The following is a 19,878-nucleotide window of genomic DNA, read 5'->3' on the forward strand; positions in this document are numbered from 1 at the left end:
GAAAATTGTGATAAAAGTTTAATTTTTTAAATTTTTTGTTAAATAATAGTTTTACCTCTAATTATAACTGTTTAGATTTTTGAAAGTTTGAAGGTATAATTTTGAGGTTTTACTGTACTTTAGGTAGAAATAAGTCTTTTGGCCTTTATTAAAATTATGTATATTTATAATGAATAATCATTTAGATACAATTATCATATGATTTAGTAATTTTAAATTAAAGAAAAAAATATTTAATAATAATTGATATGATGATAAATGCTACCAACAATTATTTATAATTTATGTTTCAATTATTAATCATAAAATTAAGATTAAAAGGTTTGAAAAAATACGTTCAATAAAGCTTTGATGTCAAAGTATTATTTAATTAACTTAGTGAGTATCACAAAATAATAAAGGATATTTTTATATTTTTTGTGTGTTTATTCAGAAATATTAATTAAAATAGTCACACATTTTTTTTTAAACCTTTTTAAGCAAATTTATAATGATTTTATTTTTTTAAGTAAATTTAATTTTATTATCAATAATAACCCTGTCGATTAATTACATCAAAATATTTGTTTTCAAAAACCTATGAGCATTTTATGTTTGTTGGGTTATGATTTGAAGATTCAAAAACTTATTTAAAATAATCAATTTTTGTTATAATACAAATTCAAATGAAAAAATTAACATAAGTGCGAAGAATGGTGCACAAAGGTGCATAAAGTATGTAAGGGTGTGTATGGGTGCAAAAAAGTGCATGGATACTATGATGTTTATAAGTTATCGAAAAAAATATTATGATGTAATTTATTGAGAGGATGACGTAATTAGCCAAAAAAAATATTATTAAAAATAAAAATAAATTTATTTAAAAAATAAAATTACTATAAATTTATCTAAAAAAATTAATCCCTATTTTAATTAATATATCGTTTATCCATTATAACAATAATTGAATTTTATAAGGTAAAGAAATGCTATTATTAAATTTAAAGGTGAAAAGTGCTGTGCAGACAAACTATTTGTGGGAAATTCGTACCGCCTTTGACTAATCCAAACCAAAATTATCGGAGAGCAAAGATCCGGTGCACTCGGGTGCAAAAAACAATCAAGTGCTTGCATAAATTAAGGTCTATAAATGACCAATCAAACTTTATTTCCCGACAAACGGTGGGCCCGAGCAGCACAACGAAGAAGTTTAGATAGTAGCCCACATGATAAATACACAGTTGCTTGCACACGAAAAGCTCTCAGTTTAAACATACTAGGTTTTGTCTCTTCATCCTCGTCACTCTTGGCCTTTCCTCTTTTATCCTCCATTTCAAACTAAAAATCGCACAGCATCTCTGTGGTCAATCTGGTCAATTTAACCTGCTTTTGCTTTTGCTTCTTCTGTGCGCAAGTTTCAGTGATCGACTGAATGTTTGTATTTATGTGTATATGTTGTATAAGTGTATTTAAGTACGTATGGTTGCACGTACAGAGAGAGGCGTGTTAGTTGATTGATTAATTGTTCTTTGAGTGAGTGTTGAGTGTGAAGTTAGCGTAAGTCTGATAGTCTTTGACGCGATGGACAATCGACTTGTTGGCTCGGAGATTCATGGATTCCATACTTTGAACGGTATGGACACTTTTGAACTTGTGTGGTTTTGAGTTCATATTTGTAGATATAGATGTAGTTGAATGCCGATTTTAAGTTTTTGTTGTTTGAATCGGTTGATAGTTCTGTATTGGAAACGAATTGGATGTGTTTTTCTTTCTGTTTGAAATAGGTATGTGGAAGTAAAAAGGTTGGAGTTACTTTTTTAGGTTAAAAAGAGTTACAATTAATAATCATTTACTGAACAACTTCTTTTGGAGCTAGTGAAGTAATTTTTAACTCCAATTTCTGCTATTTTTGTTGTATTCGGTAAAGTTTAATTCATGTCTTCAGAATATGAAGGGTTTTTTGGTTTCTTGTTTGAGCAGATTTGGATTTTGGGACCACGATGGAGGAAGCGAAAACGAGATGGTTACGCCCAAATGAAATTCATGCCATATTAAGCAATAGCAAGCATTTCAGCATTAGTGCTAAGCCAGTGAACTTGCCCAAAAGTAACTATTTTTCACTTCGAACATGAATGTTAAAGGTTTAAGTTTATATTGCTTCCCTGTTCATAAATTGACTCAAACTAGACTTTTGTGATTACACCATGTTATTGTGTTAGTTCTCACTACTTCTGTGACAAAGAATTACATTCACTTCCTGTTTCTTCCATGAACGTTTCTAGTTCTGGGGGATTTGCTTTTGTCCTTGCATCTGAATTGAACCAAAGCTCCAGGCCATATTGGTGGAGATTGGCTAAGAATGCTGTTGTTATCATAGCTCAACTAGTTGAACTGCGAACCCAAACTACTTGGGGTTGTTTATGAATTATCATTCTTATTTGTTGTAAAAAATACCTGGATGATCTTAGTGAGTCAATAAACCATTTGCATCTATATGCTGGGAATAGGAGCAATACCAAGTTACATCCCCTAAAACTGTGTTATTTGATTGTTAACTCTTAAGATATTGTATAATCAGTGTACTTGGATTTGATTGTATTTGTAGATCCATTACTTCTTAGTTCATTAACTGTGGATACCAACTAATACCTGTAGCAATACATCAAATTTCTTGTTGTATAACAGGTGGCACTGTTGTATTGTTTGACCGGAAGATGCTTAGGAATTTCCGGAAAGATGGTCATAACTGGAAGAAAAAAAAGGATGGGAAGACTGTTAAAGAGGCTCATGAGCACCTAAAAGTATGATTCTCTCATTTTATAATGTGACAATTTATCTTTCTTTCTCTCTATCTATAGAGGCTGCTTTAGCTTTCTTAATGAAGTGATATATTGTTATTATATATCTTGAGATTTAAATTTTGATATTTGATAGGATGTGCCGAGAGTAAGAAAGCCAAATATTGGCAAGAACTTAAGTGAATATTAAAAATTTTGAAAGTTCTTGATTGGCTTAATTTTTTATGTCTCTTAATGACTCTGGAAATTACTTTTTTCCTTGATTTGTTAAGGAAAAAAATTGGGAAAATGTTTAGAAAAGTGAACTTCAAAGCAATATTTCTCTTATTTGCCACGCCTTTATCAGGTTCCAGTATGATGCAATTGTCATTCTGTGAAATGGTCTAGGTTGGTAATGAAGAGAGGATTCATGTATACTATGCTCACGGGGAAGACAGCCCAACCTTCGTTCGCAGATGCTATTGGCTACTTGATAAGTATGTAATCTTGTGGATCAATAAGTGAACTGTTCCAACTTTTTAACAGGCAATATTTACTTTCTAATAAAGGATGATGAACTCTTTCTCTTTCTCTCTCTCTCCTCTTATGTAGGATGTAAGGTTGCTTATGGGCAGTCTGACTTTGGTTTTCTTGTCTTTTATGTTTCAGGAGTCTGGAAAACATAGTCCTTGTTCATTATCGGGAAACTCAGGAGGTAGGTTGTATGGTAATTCATCAGCTGTGCTAATGCTTTTTATGAATAGGTTCTTTATTGGAACAAGTCTAATCGTGCCTATGATTCCAGTGATTTATCTATGAACCATCTTTCCTTAGATGCAGTTAGTCATAACGTAACAATGCAATGGAATGTTTTTTTTACCTCAATGAGGGATAGGGTTCACTACCCCAAAGTTTTTTTTTTTTTTTTTCTATTTGCGGTTAAGTTTCTTAAAACCAAAGGCTGATCATACTTCTTTATTTCTTATCCACATAGAAGTACCAATCTTCTTTGCTTGCATCTTGGAGGATTATTTTTCATGTAATGATATATCATTGTACTGTTTGATGAATGCTGTAAATTTTGTTGACCTGTAATTATGTTGTAAGAATTGTATATTAGTTTTATCTATGTCACATTTTAATATGTTTGCTGATTTGATTGACTATTTTTGTATCGAACATAGAATTTTAAGTTTTATGTGAGGGCTAATTATTCGCTTGAAACCTGATAGCCTTGTCTTAGTTATTTATCAAGACTTTATTATTGCCAAATAAATAAAAAAAACATTTAATTTCTACCTCTTACATCCTATCTGTGAAAAGCCTCCTGGATAGCATTTCATTTAGTTTTCCTTATGTCAGAATAAAGAATTCGTTTTTTTAAAGAGAAACACTAAGTTCCAGCTGGAAGTATGAAATCACTTTTGGAGCTGGTAATAATATCTGTTTCATATAATCATCATTAAACTTTCAATATGCTATCTGTGAGGAAGTTGATTTATACATTTCTTTTTCCATTCTTTAGTGTCCTGAAGGCTTTTCTTAACAACTATATACTTGAGTCTTATTTTAAGCTGTGGTTGATTTATGACACAGTTGCAGCGTTCTCCAGCCACCCCACCAAATTCACAGTCTAGCTCAGTGTCAGACCAGTCTGCTCCATTGCTTTTACCTGAAGAATTTGATTCTGGAGCCGGTCGTGCATATTATGCTGGAGAGAAAGAACTAGCTGGTAATTTTGCTGTTGAATTAATTTGTATTGAATTTTGAAATGTTTCTAGTTCTTAGTTGCCTTTTTGGATGAAATGGGAATTCTCAGTTCAGCTTTGCTTAGAAATTAACTCCCCCGTACCTGTTATTTCGTCAGCAGAGCCAAATGACAATCTAACTGTCCAGAATCATGAATTGAGACTACATGAAATCAATACGCTTGAATGGGACGAGCTTGTGGTGGCAAATGATTCCAACAATTCAAATGTAACCAGTCGAGGTAATATGCCATTTACCGGGTAGCCAGTAGTTTAATTGAAAACTTATTTGGGTTATTTTGTATTTACAAAATTCTCTTAATCTCATTTATCTTTGGGTGACAGACAAGGTTTCATACTTCAACCAACAAAATCACTTGGCGATAAGTGGGGGCATGAATAATGTAAGTTAGATTGTTAATGCTTCTTAAATTATTTGTTGGACTAGTTGTTGGAATAATTGTTGCATTCCATGTGAACCTCTCGTCTCTAGACTTAGTGCTGTTATTTTCTTTCACTGCACTAGTAATCTCATCTATTTCTGGCCTAAAAAATTACTACAGTAGAGTGTGATTTTGTCATTATTGTTAAATTTTTGTCCTTTGACTTTGGAGCTTGTTTATTGTGTTAATATATTTCATTCATAATATCAGCTGCAAACTGTGATGCTGTGAGGGTTAAATGTTACTCTAGAATGTAACCGTTTAGAGGCTTCATATGATTCCTAGTAATTAAAATTCAAATATCTTAATATTATGTTCCCTTGATTTTTCATGTGATAATGTTTACATTTAGCAGACAAACCATCCATAAAGTAACTTACAGTTTGAGGGTACAATGTACATTTGCTCAGTCACTTACTGTCCACCTGGTTAGCTGATTTGAATTAATGTGGCACTCCCTTTTTTTAATTACTATTGGACACCATTATGAGCAAACCTTAGCCACAATATTGCACAGCTTAATGTCATTAAGTTTTCTTGAACCAGTACTTCGTTATGTATATCTATTAGCAGAGAATTAACTAGATACTAATTCATCTTTGCAGGGCAGCTCTCTTCCAGCCCATGATTTATTTTCTTCTGTTGGTAATCTAACTCAGCCCATTGCTAGGAATGACAATGCTCATTTAAATATTCTGGATGGAGTTTATGGTCAAACTATGGAGAGTCTGGTGAATTTAGACATAGAGAGAAAGGATTTTACAGTGTGCAGTGGTGATACCCAGGAAGTTTTGGCTAGTGATGGTTTGCAATGTCAGGACAGTTTCGGAAAATGGATAAACCATATCATTACTGACTTTCCAGGTTCAGTGGATAACCCTGTGCTTCAATCATCGGTTTCATCTGGTGATCCGGAATATACTGTCTTTGATCACATATTTAACATAACAGATGTTGCACCTGCATGGGCCTTTTCAACTGAAAAGACTAAGGTATTTCTTTTGGCTACTTTCCTCTGTTAGTGTCTTTTGTATCTTTTATGGTTGTTGTCTCTCTCTCAACAGACTATGTGTAGGGGTCTTATATTGACTTGAACCTTTTACTCTCCCCAAAATAAAAATGAATAAATAGAAGGGACAAGAAACTTGGTCCTTGTCCCTTGATGGAATGGACAAAAATATTTGGGTATAGACAAATCTTAAGATTACAGTTTATTTCATAGCATTGTTCAGGCTTTGCTCAAACTGAACAATAAATGCCAATTAAGATTCATTCATTTTGAGTTGGTACTATGAGGGCCACCCCATGGTAAATGTAGTTGATTGCTAAATTATTGTTAAGCGTTACTGAAAAGGAAAAAAAAATGAAAAAAATGTCAATGAAATCCTAAAAGCTTTTATTGGGTAAAAATTCCTGTAACAATTCTCTACTATAATCTCTAAGAATTGGTTTATGAACTTGGGTAATCTAGTCTCATTTAAAATTTGGTTAAGAAAACTATGGAGCATTTAGAATTGAAATGCAATTACTGAGTCCTTTCTCCTGAGCATGTTGGGTGAATGTTTGTGAATATTTTACTTGTAAAATTTGTAATTGTTGTGATGTTGTCATAATCTGTGTGAATTCTGAAGACCAATGTACTATGAGGCTAATTGAATCTCTGGTTTCAATTAGAGTAGAGGGTGAGTTCATTACTGCATGGGTGCATGTGTTGCTTCACCTGGGACAGACAGGATTTTGACTGAATATCTCTCATTCAATTTCTGCGGTTTGAGCTTTAAAGTTCATTTAGACCATTCTATTTTAATCAGCCCCGTTTATCTGATGTGTCTGTATAATATTGTGCTTTTTTTGGATGGATTTTTTTGGGCTAAAGCTTTTATTAATGCTTACTATAACATTTTTTATTTAAATTTAATTGTTGTTGCAGATTCTAATTACTGGATTTTTTCGCGAGGAATATTTACATCTTGCCCAGTCCAATTTGTTATGTGTTTGTGGTGATGTCTGTGTGCCTGCAGATGTTGTTCAGGTTGGGGTGTACCGCTGTTTGGTATCACCACATTCTCCTGGATTAGTACACCTTTATATGAGTATTGATGGCCATAAACCTATCAGTCAAATTCTTAATTTTGAGTATCGTGCTCCTTTAGTTCATGAGTCAATGGTTTCATCAGAAGACAAGTCTAATTGGGAAGAGTTTCAACTTGAGACAAGGCTTGCTCATCTGCTTTTCTCTACATCCAAGGGCCCTAACCTTTTATCTAGCAAAGTGTCACCAAATGCCCTGAAGGAGGCTAAGAAGTTCAGTGTGAAAACCTCTAATATTTGCAATAGTTGGGCATATTTGAAAAAGTCAATTGGAAGCAATAAGTCTTCAGTTCCAGAAGCTAGAGACAGTTTGTTTGAACTCACTTTGAAGAACAAATTGAAAGAATGGCTTGTAGAAAAAATAGTTGAAGGATCTAAAACCGCTGAATATGATAGCCAAGGTCAAGGAGTAATACATTTATGTGCCATTCTTGGATACACATGGGCTATTCATCTATTTTCATGGTCAGGCTTATCATTGGATTTTCGAGATAAACATGGGTGGACAGCTCTTCATTGGGCTGCATATTGTGGAAGGTATCATTTTACTAATATCATATTGGTATGCTGAAGAGATTTTCTTTATTGCATCTTATTCCTGATGGTCTTCAAATAGTAACTTCTATAACCTCCTTTTCTCTAAGCCTCACTATCAGAAGTTAGCTGTTAGTTTGTTTGTGTTTCTTTCTTTTCTTTTAGTATGTAGATGTAAAGATTGTCTATGTAGTTAGAAGTTAACTTCACTCCTTTTTACTTTTCCTTGATAGGCTTTTCTAATCCTCTGAATTGTTTCTATAGATTAATGTAAGATAATTTCCTTCTGCAGGGAGAAAATGGTTGCAACTCTTTTATCAGCTGGAGCAAAGCCAAACTTAGTCACAGATCCCACCTCAGATACTCCTGGTGGATGGACTGTTGCAGATCTTGCATCTAAGCGGGGTTATGATGGCTTAGCAGCATTTCTTTCAGAACAGGCTTTAGTAGCACAGTTCAATGATATGACCGTAGCTGGAAATATTACTGGAGCACTGCCAACAGCCTCAAATAATATTCCGAACACTCAGAACCTCACCGAGGATGAGCTGCATCTGCAGTATACTTTGACAGCTTATCAGAATGCTGCTGAAGCCGCTGTACGTATTCAAGCCGCATTTAGGGAGCACTCACTAAAAGTACAGGCTAAATCAATTCGGTTTTCCAATCCTGAGGAAGAAGCACAAAGTATAATTGCTGCAATGAAGATTCAGCATGCATTTCGCAACTTTGATAGACGTAAAAGAATGGCAGCTGCTGCCCGCATCCAATACAGGTTCCGTACATGGAAAATTCGTAAAGAATTTCTCAATATGCGTCGTCAAGCTGTCAAAATTCAAGTAATTCTTTATCTCCCTTTTTCACTTATTGCGTGAGTATAAAACAGATAATGTAAGAACTACTTAATAACTATTGACACTAGTTACGCATTAATTGTTGCCTTCCATATCCTTATTGTGACATGCTTTTAGGTTTTACTAATATGAAAATGTCAAAAATAATAATCAACAACATTGCATTATTTTCTGATACAGGCTGCCTTCCGGGGCTTCCAATTGAGGAAGCAGTATCGTAAGGTTCTGTGGTCAGTTGGGGTACTTGAGAAAGCAATTCTGCGATGGCGTTTAAAAAGAAAAGGCTTCCGTGGTTTTCAAGTTGACGATGGTGCCGAAGCAGTTGGAGATCAGAAGCAGGATAGTGATTTAGAGGAGGACTTCTATCGAACCAGCCGTAAACAAGCTGAAGAGCGTGTTGAGAGATCAGTTATACGGGTTCAAGCCATGTTTCGGTCAAAGAAAGCACAACAAGAATATAGTATGATGAAGATGGCTCATGAGCAAGCAAGGGTGAGTGATTTACAAAACGGAGTTATGTCTAATTGTGTATGATATGCTAATATAACCTTATGTTATGCAGCTCGAATATGAAGGGTTACTTCACCCAGAGGTTGAAATGGATACTTGAAGAGAAGAATGGTGTTCCATTGATGCTTGGAAGCTTGGAAATCTGTACATTTGTAAATGCCTGTAGGTAAAGTGTGCACTAGCTTGTTGGCCCTTTCAACTGTCATATGATTTTTGAAGAGGTCATGGTTTCAGTTCAGTGGATCCAGTCTTTCCTGGCTTATGAGTGTGGATTGGATACGCTCTTTGTAATTGTCATGGTTTCAGTTCCTGGCTTATCTACAAATTAATGCTCATCATAATTACCCATAATTTTATTAATATGGATGTGTCAATAGTCGCAGGCCTCACAGGTAAAAAAGAATTTTGAGGCTTAAGTCCCTTGAAGCATTTGCCCAAAATTATAAGATGTCCTTTGATGGTATTCTTGTATTGGCTGTGCACACCAGTTTAGTGATACTCCTAGACTTGTTGGTATATGTATATGTTTTTGAATATATAATTAAATATATAGATAATATATTTTTATATGATTAGATATTATTTTATTTTTAATTAAAAATTATATAATTATATCATGATATATTTTCTCTGTACCTGATGGAATATTAAAAAATATATATTCATAATTTCATTGTAATTGGTGTTAGTCATGTTTGGGTTATTGTACGAGCTAATCTACAAACGGTTTAGGTGAACATAATCTAAATTAAAATTTATATAAAATAAGCGAGAATATTATTATTTTATTGGAGTAGGCGAAGGACAAAGTCGGTGGTGCATCCTCCTATATTTTTTTTATTTCAATAAGGCTAAAGGACTATTTTCACTCACATATAGTTTAATCTCGAGTTTTTATTTTTTAATTTAAAAAATTTTATTTATTTATTTATTTATAAGTGATTAAAAATAACATAATCCTAATTTTTTTAAATTTTATTGTTTTTTTCTTCTTTAAACTTTAAAAATTAACCATTTTTCTTATAATTTAAGTTTTAAAAAATATCATTCTTTCTCTGTCTAGGATTTAGTTTTCAATCTTTAACATCAAATCTAATATCATCATTGATGACGAAGCTTTTCCAATGCATATCATGCTCCAATAGTTGTTTTCCCCTTCTCTGGAACGCCAATCGACTTAAATCTCATATGAAAAGATAAAGTTTTTTGTTGGGAGGAGATTGCTGGAGTATGAAGATGTGTTGATGAAGCTTTGTCGCCTGTAATGGTGTCAAATTTGGCATCAGGGATTAAAAACTAAACCTTAGAGGGGGAATGCCGTTTTTTAAATTTTGATCTAACAAGTAAATTTTTAGTTTTTAGGGTTTTGAGAGAAAAAAGAGATTAAATTTTAATTTATTTTTAATATTATAAATAAAATAATAATTTTACTTTTGAAACTAGTAAATTTAACCTTTATAAATAAATGTTTGAAATTTTTATAATTAAAAGATAAAAACTTAAGATTAGAAGATTTGTTCAAAGGGAAGCCTTTCAATAACTATGTTTTTGTCAATTTGTGTTCACGTGAGACGACTTGACTAACGATGGACATGGACCATGAGTACGACCGCGTTTATTAAAATTAAAAGGCCAAAGGACTATTTTCCACTCAAACTATGCTGAATTCTCAAAGTTTCTTCTGTTAATTTTGAAATTATCATTTACCCATTTATAATCGTTTAAATTTAACAGAACTCTAACCCCTAAAAATTTAATCTCATTTTTTCCCATAAAAGTTTAAAAATTAACATTTTATTCTCTAAGCTAAATTTGAAAAGATCACATTTCCCTCTTTAAGGTTTAATTTCAAAACTTGTTCACTTTCTCTAGCGCCATCGTCGACCGTCTCTCTCTTTTGACAGTTTCACTTTCATCGACAGCCTATCCCAACTCCACCCCAACCTATCTAGCATCAAAAGATATTGTTTGGGAAGAAAAATTATCTTCTTAAATGATGAAGACGAGATCAATCAATAATAACAACGCGCTAAATGAGGCTAGATTTCTTTTGGATTTTATCAAATCTAGATGTCATCAATCGAAGAGAAAGTACCAAAGGGAGAGACGACATTGAGAGGAAAAGAGATCGGTAGTTTTCATCAACAAAATTTGAAACCCTAGATAGGGGGAAAAGTTTACCTTTTAAATTTTAATTTAAAAAAAATTATTAGTTTTTTAAATAAAAGAATATAAATTTTTACTTTTTAAATATTATTATTAAATAATTATTTTATTCTTAATCTCAATTAAAAATTTCAACATATTTTAGTTTATAAATAAATATTTGAATTAAAAAAAAAAAGAGGGTAGAGCAGGATTTAATTAAAAAAATAAAAAAATTGTAAATAGACTTTGGTGTTTGGCCTTGTTACAATGAATGATTCAGTGGCCAGGGAGGTCCACCTGGACAGAGAAGTTATTATGACTTATATTCATCCATGATTTAGTTTAGATTTTTAAAAGTTAACAATAAATTAAACTTTGATTAGAAATAAATGTTTTGATCAATTATTATTTTAAAAAGTCTAAAGACGAAGAAATAGACCCCACTCAAATGAAAAACTGCCAACACCATAGCTTTCAGGCTACATGCCCATTTCCCACCCCAGCTTTGACAAACTAATTATTTTCATTTTAAATTTAGAAAGTTTATTTTCTTATTTATCTGTCAAATTAAACAAATTCTAAATATAAGTATATTTGATAAATTTTAAAACTTAAAGAGCTTTAATTATCTTTTTTTTTTTTAATAATAACGAAATTTTTTTATTATTTTATTAATATAAACTATGTTTTTTTAGTATATAAATAATGTATTATTATATAAATAAATAATTTTAAATTAATAATAAAATAACACTTAATCATATAATAACATATTATATATATTTATTTAAATATTAAAAAATATACATATATAACATTACTCATCTACAATATTTGGTTTTCAATTCAACAATACCCTGCTCAAGGCCCTAACACATAGCAACAGCTCTAGCAAATTTACAATCTATTTCATCATTTTGTATGTTCTTTTTGTTCATTTGATGTACTGTGAGAGCCACTGAAAACCCTCACCGTAACCCATTTTACGGACAATGCTGCACATGAAAACCTCGAGGGGGCGAACATTTAAGTTGGCTAGATCGACCTTCCCCTTGCCGGTTGTGAAGTTGGTGAGGCCTATGTAGTAGCGCAGCTCATCCTCAGAAGCTGCATATGGTATGTCAATCTTGTTTCCCAGAATGAGAAAAGGGACATTGGTCAGTGTTTCGTCGGAGAGAAGAGCATCAAGCTCCCTCTTTGACTCTGCAAATCTTTCCTTATCATAAGCATCAACCAGGTAAACCACAGCGTCAACCTACATGAGCAAATTATTGCACATGTTGCCAGCAATGAAATCAGTAAGAAACCTTATGAAGTAACAAAGCACAACACAGCCAAGAATTTAGAAACCAATATTTAATATATTCATCTATAAATGATCTATCTTAATGAATTGAATAAAGTCATGGCTGGCTTCCATCCAATCAGTTTGAGCTTGTATCAAACGAATCAAGTTCAAGTCAAAGATTGAACTCATTTTCATCAACAAATCGGGTTTGGGTTACTTCAAATATTCGAGTTTGAAATGGTTCAAATTGGATCCAAAGTTAATTTGTTTTCGAATCAAGCTTGAGTCTCAACTCACTAATCTCGAACCATAATCGAACTAACTTTTTCAGGTTCAAGTTTATCTCAAATAGGGCCTTGATTGAGCTCGAGTTGCTCAAACTCGAATTTGAGCTCTTATTGAACAAATCGAGTTTAAGTTAAAGGTTAGAGTCATTTTCATTAACAAATTGAGTAAAGGTTGATTCGAACATCCAACTTTGAACCAACTCAAATCAAATCCAAAATTATATTATTTTTAAACCGAGTTTGAGTCTCAATTTGTTGATCTTGAATCAACCTCGAGTTATGTCTTATTCAGGCCTGACCTGCATACAGTCCAACCCTAAATAGAGCTAAAATTCTAGCCTTGTTGCAACTATCAAACAAATAACAACAAACTGAAAATAATTTGGTTATTGCAACTTAAATTTGTAACTCCGATTCAAAGTTATTTGTCAATTGTACTTTAATTATTTGAATTGGCAAAGCAAAAATTTTAAGTTACTAAATAGAATTCACTGTATTTTTCCCAGCAAAAACGTAGTACTAGAGCAAAGTGAAGGCAAGTGGAAAAAATAACCTCTAACAGAGCTAATATAATTTTAATATTTTCTCACCCTGATGAATTACTATATCACGAAAATAATGTGTTTGTATACTGGGAATTTTATCCTTGATAAATCCCCCTCCCCCAACCCACCGGGGAGCGGAGCAGGGCTCTGTGTCTACTGACCGGGCAACAAGAACCGTAGCACCTTATAGTAGACAAAGTGTTCACCAATTCACACAAAGAGACACGAAAAAAATGAAAACATTTCATGAATAAAATAAATAAACCTTGGCGTAATAGTCTTTCCAGACTCTGCGAGCGATCTGATGACCACCCAAATCAAAGGCCTTGAACTTTATTTTTCCTATGTTCAATTCTTCTGATGTTGGGTACTGTGTTGGCTGATGCTGCACCAATCTCTGCAACCCAATTTTTTTTATTAATAAACTATTAAATTCAAACTCCCCTACCATTAATACATAACAAAAATAATAAAAAACGAACAATTAATTGAATTCTAAACGGCACCTCATCTTTGAGCATGTGAAGCAGAGTCGTTTTGCCAGCATTATCAAGACCCAAAAATAGAATCTTCGCTTCCTTGTGACATAAACCAAGAGTGGCAAGGATTCCGTAGAACCAATCAACAAGAAACATTTTTTTTTCCTTTTAATTTAGTGTATGGGTCGTGTTTGGTTAGACGGAAAAGTGAGAGACTCTGAGTAAACAAGGAGGAAAGAAAATTTTGCACGAGTTGTAAATTTATAGTATAATGAGATGGAACCGGGATTACTGGTTTGACCAGTGGCAGCTGATGTGTATTGGTGGAGGGAAAAGGAGAAGACCGGGAGCAACAAGTTTTTTTGTGTGCGTACACGTGGAGGATTTTCATTGGATGGTACCCGTCACCCGGGCTGCCACGTAAGTGATAGCTTCAAGGGGAAATTTTACAGTAGTACATACAAAGAGCGCATGGAACCAAAAAAAAAAGGAAAACAGGGGATATATCCAACGGTCCGTATTGTTTTGTTTTCGTGAACGTTGAATTATAACCATACGATAATTTTTTGTAGTCCAGCATGTGGAACCATGTGAGAAAGAAAAATCGAAATGAAACACGAATCTAACTAAATTATTCCCATAACAACACAACACGAAATTAGACGTAGACTATAATTTTACTGTAAATTGGCCATAGTGGGAGTCAATTCACATTGTGTAAACTTGAATTCGATTCAAACAACCTAAATTTAAGTTGAAATAATTTTAATTTATAAAACTCAACTCACGATCAACACTAACATTGAGGCTCATCTTATCAGTTATTTTCTTCTTTTCTGATAATTTTTTTGTTTTCTCCAACCATTCAACATTTTTTAAGACAATTTTTAACTTTTTCTAATATTACTATTTATCAACTTAAGCAAAGTAAATTTCAATTGATAATTTAAATTCGCAAAATCATACAAGAGAAAGCTCATTGAGCTTAACTCTTTGATCAACATTAACATTGAAGCTTGTCATGTCAATTATTCTTTTTCTTCTCCAATAATTCTTTTTTTTAATGGATTTTTTTTGTTTTTAACTATTATTCTCCATTTTCAATTTTTTTTGATAAATAATGCCCTTTTTTCAAAGTTATTATTCACTTTTTCCAACATTATTGTTCACTAATTTAAGCTAATTAATATTAATTTAAATCAAACTTGAATTAACCTTTATTTGGGTTCAATTCCGCTTAAATCCCACCTTAGGCTAAAGGGTCATATTTAGCACCATTAGAATTGCTCGGAATATCACATAGGCAACAAAGCAAAGGAGAGACAAAATAGCAAGAAAAAATTGCAGGGAAGCTCAGAATGATAATACTAATGAACAAAAAGCAGAATCTATTTAGTAGTGGTAGTTGTTTACAAAGTTGTTCTGCAAAAACCAAATTCACATTGAATAATAATGCAATAATAATAAAGTCTTCATTAGCAATTAATAAAGGGAACAAAATTTTCAAATCTTCAATTCAACTTTTGTCAGAGACAGCGAAAAATGACAGGAAGAAAAATAGAAAATCTCAGAAGAACGAATACACAGCATTGCCAAATGATCTGATCAAACTCTACTTGATATATTGTGAGAGCCATTTGAAGCCATCACCATATCCCATCTTGCGCACGATACTGCACATGAAGACTTCAAGGGGTCGAACATTGGACTCTGAAAGATTTACCTTCCCCTTACCAGTTGTGAAATTAGCCAGCCCAAGATGATATCGGAGCTCGTCTTCTGAAGCTGCATAGGGAATGTCAATCTTGTTTCCTAAAATGAGAAAAGGAACATTGGCTAGAGCTTCATCTGAAAGGAGGGCATCCAGCTCACGCTTTGATTCCATAAATCTCTCCTTGTCATAGGCATCTACCAAGTAAACTACTGCATCCACCTGTTGACAAAGGACGGGAAAATGGTGGAATTAGTTTCTTGACATGCATATTGTTCTAGGGAATGTTAAGAGAGCTAAACCTTTGGCATAGATTTAGACACGAATAAGATGGGACCAGAAGCCACATGATAATGAAGGAACTCAAGCCGCACGACACAAGTACTCCAGAAACAGGGGAAATGAATAGTAAAATTTAAGTAAAATCAGGGTCAATATGTGCCTCACAAGATTATCCCTGTCAGCACAACTTAGAAGCAGCAACAAACACAATGACCAAAGAAACAATGAAACACTTTTCTTACTTGCTCAACAAAATCTGTAAATGGTTTCAAATGAGGAAATTGTTAGTCTTTTCTGTTTTTGTTTTTTTCCATAAAAATGCAGGACGGAGCTCCCCTAGCCTGATCCACATGAGATTACAAACACCACAAGGAAGATTTTACAAACAACCACTGTAAAAGACATTATTCTAATGAAATGGAATCAATTTCTCTTTGAACCCACTTTGATATGTCAATCATTAATGTTTCCCAAAAAACATAATGTATGGAAAGCTACTATTAAAACACCTCCCAGATAAAGAAGAGGCCCTATCAGCGAAACTTCCATTGTCAATATCTGCCTCCCATGAATCAGATAAATACCAGCAAACCTTATCTGGGATTATGAAGGCATTACAACAAATCAAGTGCATTTGTTCCTTATTTCAAAAGGAAATTCTAAAAATCAAAGCTGCAATTCCATCTCAATGCAATTACATCACATACACAATAACATAAATCGGGAGACAAACAGATCAAAATTAAGAAAAGAAGGTACCTTAGCATAGTAATCTTTCCACACACGGCGAGCGATCTGGTGGCCACCCAAATCGAAAGCTTTGAACTTGATTTTTCCAATGCTCAGCTCCTCCGATGTGGGATGTTGGGTCGGCTGGTGCTGTACCAATCTCTGCAATCACATCAATTAAAAACAAATACAAAAACATTTTCAACATCTGGGCAAATACGACCGTAAGAGAATAAAAGAAAAAGAAACAAGGAAACCTCGTCTTTCAACATGTGAAGGAGGGTGGTTTTGCCGGCGTTGTCGAGGCCTAAGAAGAGAATCTTGGCTTCTTTTTGCCATAAACCGAGAGAAGCGAGAACGCCGTAGAACCAATCAACAAGGAACATGGTTTTGGTGTTGATTTAGAGTTGGGTTAAAGAAGAAGAGGAAAATGTTATGGGCTTCGATGAGATCCAGAGAAATAGACTGTGGAAGACGGAGATCTGTGAGAAAGAAGTTGTGTTACGTTTTGCAGCAGCGACTTTAGCGTTACAGGCTTGTCGAAGACTTCGATCGTGCGCCTCTTTTTACTTATTTTATTCTTTCACATGGGCAAAGACGTTACTCACCATCACCGCCGAATGGGTCTCGGTTCAAAATTTACTTTCTCAAACAAGATTTGCGATTAATATTCTCATTTAATGAAAAATAATAAAATTGTTAGTTATATTAAATTAATACGCTGAAATGATATATTATATAATATAAATAATTATGTGTTATTGTATGATTAAGTGTTTATTTATTTTTAATTTTTAATTATCTAATTAAATTGTGATATATTATTACTTGTGTATAAAAATTATGTACATAATATTAATCTTTATAATAATATATATATATTATCAATATGAATTAAAACATTTTTTTAAAAGATGATGACTTGAGAGGATTATATATTATAAATTTTCAATTTTCAATAGATATTTATAATATTTTTTTAAAATGATATCACAAAACCTAATTTGAGATCGATTTCAAATTATAAAAGTCAGATTAATATTAACAAGTTGAAGCACAAACTCAATGCAAAAATAATTTAGTTTTAAATTTGATTTAAATTAACTTAAACTCGTTCATAAAAATAAACTCAATATTTAGCTTAAAATTGATTCATTTGATTTGAATTTAAACTTGAAATTGAGATTCCGATCAACCCAACCTATTTAAAGAGCAAATTTAGCAAACCCAGGAGCAGGCCCGGTCCAGAATCAGGCCAAGCCCAAAATCCAGCCCAACGAACTCATGCCTGCCGCTATTAAACACCAGCTATATGAATTAGGGTTTTGTTCGTTCGATCTTCTTCGTTCACCTCTCGTTTGCTTACAAGAGAAAAAAAAAAAAAATTAACGGAGCCGCAGTCTCTCTTCTCAAAACGGTACGTTTCTAACGCCATCAATCATCTATATACTTCCTTAAATCCTTGAAAGTAGAGACATTGATGTGTAGTAGTTTATCAGTTTTTTTTTTTAATTTTGCTTTTTTTGGACAGAGATGGCAAAGTCGAAGAATCATACAGCTCACAATCAGTCATACAAGGCACACAAGAACGGAATCAAGAAACCCAGAAAGCACCGCCACACATCCACCAAAGGGGTATCTTTTCTTTGCTTATATGTATATATTGTATTTTTTTAATGATGTATTTGTTTATTTATTTATTCTTGATGTAGATGGACCCAAAGTTTTTAAGGAACCAGAGGTATGCAAGGAAGCACAACAAGAAGGGAGCTGAATCAGGTGCTGACGAGGAGTAGATTCTTTTCTTTGAAAAGATGAGAGCTTTGTTTTGTTATGGATTTTACTTTACTATTTAGCTTTGAAGACCTTGTTATTATTCTTAGCACTGTAATGACTTGATGATGATGCCCTTAAGTGGGTTTGATTGTTGAGATGGTTTTTTATGGATTCTTACTGATGTTCTACTAGAAATTCATTTTTTAAACCTCTTCATTATTGTGTGCTTGCTTCGTTTAGATTGAATCAATGGCTTCATCTCTTTGAATGTGGACACTGAAAGTATTTTTATAGCAGTTTTTCGTCCAAACTACAAATTATATGTTGGGTTAGTGAAGTTCGTTTGCTGGTTTATATTGCAATCTAATTATCTTTAGACATCTGTTTGTCTGACATTGATGGTTCATCATCTGGAATAGTTTGATTCTGGTAGCTGTTTGGCCGTAAATTTGATCTCTAATTCAAGGACAAGGCAATTTGAGATGAGAATATGTTGTATTTTTCATCTTGTTTTCATGCTGAGTGATCATTTTAGAACCAAAAGGTATAGGAGTAGAATTTCAATTGGGATACAAGACCTGACTCTATATTGGCTCAAAGTCGAAAGAGAGAATTGTGATTGGTTGGAGATTGATGAGCTCTAGTTTAAACTCTGTTTAAAAACAATTTAATTTTGGATTTGATCCAAGCTGGTTTGAAGACCAATGTTTAGATTGACTTGCACTTGGTTCATGTCATGAAATTCTTGGCTTGAACTCAATATGTTTGAACTAATTTCAAATAGTACAGAGCGAATCCAGCCCTAGGGATAAAAGGCTATCGTGAGATCCTGATTCAGGTCTAATTCTGATTGATGAATCACCTTCGGTACACTGTGGTCTGTCCTTTTTTCAGCTGATTCAACATGTGTCTCCTGATATCGTGGATGCTTTTTTACAGCGTAATATTCAATTTGGTTTCTCGTTGCTATCTATTGCTGAAATCTTAAGCTAATTGTAAATCTGTTAAGAAGGTTCAGAAGTGCTACCAAATCTGCAAAATGAAAATTATCTTATGTCGGCTGTTCCAGAGCACTTCTTCCAACCTTTTAAAGCCATAATCTGGAAGCAGCTCAAAAGTCTGGTCTGCAGCTGGTATTGACATGTCTGTATGACAAAAATTTGGAAAACTTTCATGTTCTATTACAATCAAAAGTGAATCTACGTAAAAGATTGTAGGACGTTATTTTTTTCCTTGCGATTAGTGTAGTCGTTCACAATTACAGCATAAGATAAGATGAGCCTCCAAATATAATGAATGTATCACCTTCCTATTTTCTATAAGCAAGATTTGAACTTGGGATGAACATCTCAAATATGCAGTACACTTGCGGTTGCTCGTGTCTGGTGTATCTGTTTGAAAGTTCTTGTAAATGAGAAGCTTATTCTGGCTAGCAATAGATTCAAGCTGAAAGGTTTAGACTCAAATACATATTCATCTCGAGATGAAGGCTCGTCAACTTCACCATATCAGGATTCTTTTTTGATGATTCTTCTTCCCAGTGTCACCATTAACCATTCAAACCAGCTTAAAAAAAAAACTCAAACTCGAGCTCGACACCCTAGATTCCAATCAAGTTCAAGCTAGCCCTCAATAGGGCTTAGTCGAATCTACCTCTAATTCTAGTGTCATTACCCATAAATTGGAAGCACAGACTG

At 33.3% G+C, this 19,878-nt stretch overlaps 4 protein-coding genes and 1 non-coding gene across 7 annotated transcripts; 2 read left to right on the plus strand and 3 right to left on the minus strand.

Annotated features, from left to right (window-relative positions):
- The first annotated feature begins 1,241 nt into the window (after nt 1-1,241).
- Nucleotides 1,242-9,296, plus strand: LOC123221900 (calmodulin-binding transcription activator 5). 3 transcript variants are annotated; one of them, XM_044644872.1, is made up of 13 exons: nt 1,242-1,612; nt 1,960-2,085; nt 2,665-2,780; nt 3,165-3,253; nt 3,426-3,471; nt 4,353-4,488; nt 4,624-4,746; nt 4,850-4,908; nt 5,553-5,939; nt 6,878-7,575; nt 7,865-8,411; nt 8,607-8,918; nt 8,989-9,296. In XM_044644872.1, the coding sequence occupies exons 1-13, from the start codon at nt 1,561-1,563 to the stop codon at nt 9,034-9,036; spliced, it is 2,739 nt and encodes a 912-aa protein (XP_044500807.1). In that variant the 5' UTR covers nt 1,242-1,560; the 3' UTR covers nt 9,037-9,296. The 3 variants fall into 3 exon arrangements, with proteins under 3 accessions (XP_044500807.1, XP_044500808.1, XP_044500809.1); XM_044644873.1 differs by having other exon boundaries at nt 4,627-4,746; XM_044644874.1 differs by lacking the exons at nt 1,242-1,612; nt 1,960-2,085 and adding an exon at nt 2,459-2,498.
- A 2,549-nt stretch (nt 9,297-11,845) lies between these two features.
- Nucleotides 11,846-13,925, minus strand: LOC123221901 (GTP-binding protein SAR1A-like). Its single transcript, XM_044644875.1, has 3 exons — nt 13,711-13,925; nt 13,470-13,601; nt 11,846-12,339 (listed from the first exon to the last, which is right to left on the minus strand). The coding sequence occupies exons 1-3, from the start codon at nt 13,837-13,839 to the stop codon at nt 12,019-12,021; spliced, it is 582 nt and encodes a 193-aa protein (XP_044500810.1). The 5' UTR covers nt 13,840-13,925; the 3' UTR covers nt 11,846-12,018.
- A 1,208-nt stretch (nt 13,926-15,133) lies between these two features.
- Nucleotides 15,134-17,065, minus strand: LOC123221902 (GTP-binding protein SAR1A). The gene is made up of 3 exons (XM_044644876.1): nt 16,663-17,065; nt 16,436-16,567; nt 15,134-15,616 (listed from the first exon to the last, which is right to left on the minus strand). Exons 1-3 carry the CDS (start codon nt 16,789-16,791, stop codon nt 15,296-15,298), a joined length of 582 nt encoding a protein of 193 aa, XP_044500811.1. The 5' UTR covers nt 16,792-17,065; the 3' UTR covers nt 15,134-15,295.
- On the minus strand, nt 16,157-16,280 carry LOC123222247. The gene has a single exon (XR_006503570.1). It is a non-coding gene; the product is annotated as a small nucleolar RNA snoR83 (small nucleolar RNA).
- Nucleotides 17,066-17,664: 599 nt separating the features above from the next.
- LOC123220971 (60S ribosomal protein L29-1-like) lies at nt 17,665-18,397 on the plus strand. Its single transcript, XM_044643605.1, has 3 exons — nt 17,665-17,822; nt 17,937-18,040; nt 18,118-18,397. The coding sequence occupies exons 2-3, from the start codon at nt 17,939-17,941 to the stop codon at nt 18,199-18,201; spliced, it is 186 nt and encodes a 61-aa protein (XP_044499540.1). The 5' UTR covers nt 17,665-17,822; nt 17,937-17,938; the 3' UTR covers nt 18,202-18,397.
- Nucleotides 18,398-19,878: the final 1,481 nt, after the last annotated feature.

This window comes from Mangifera indica, chromosome 7 (genome assembly GCF_011075055.1).
Source record: "Mangifera indica cultivar Alphonso chromosome 7, CATAS_Mindica_2.1, whole genome shotgun sequence".
In the NCBI taxonomy this organism is placed as follows: domain Eukaryota; kingdom Viridiplantae; phylum Streptophyta; class Magnoliopsida; order Sapindales; family Anacardiaceae; genus Mangifera; species Mangifera indica.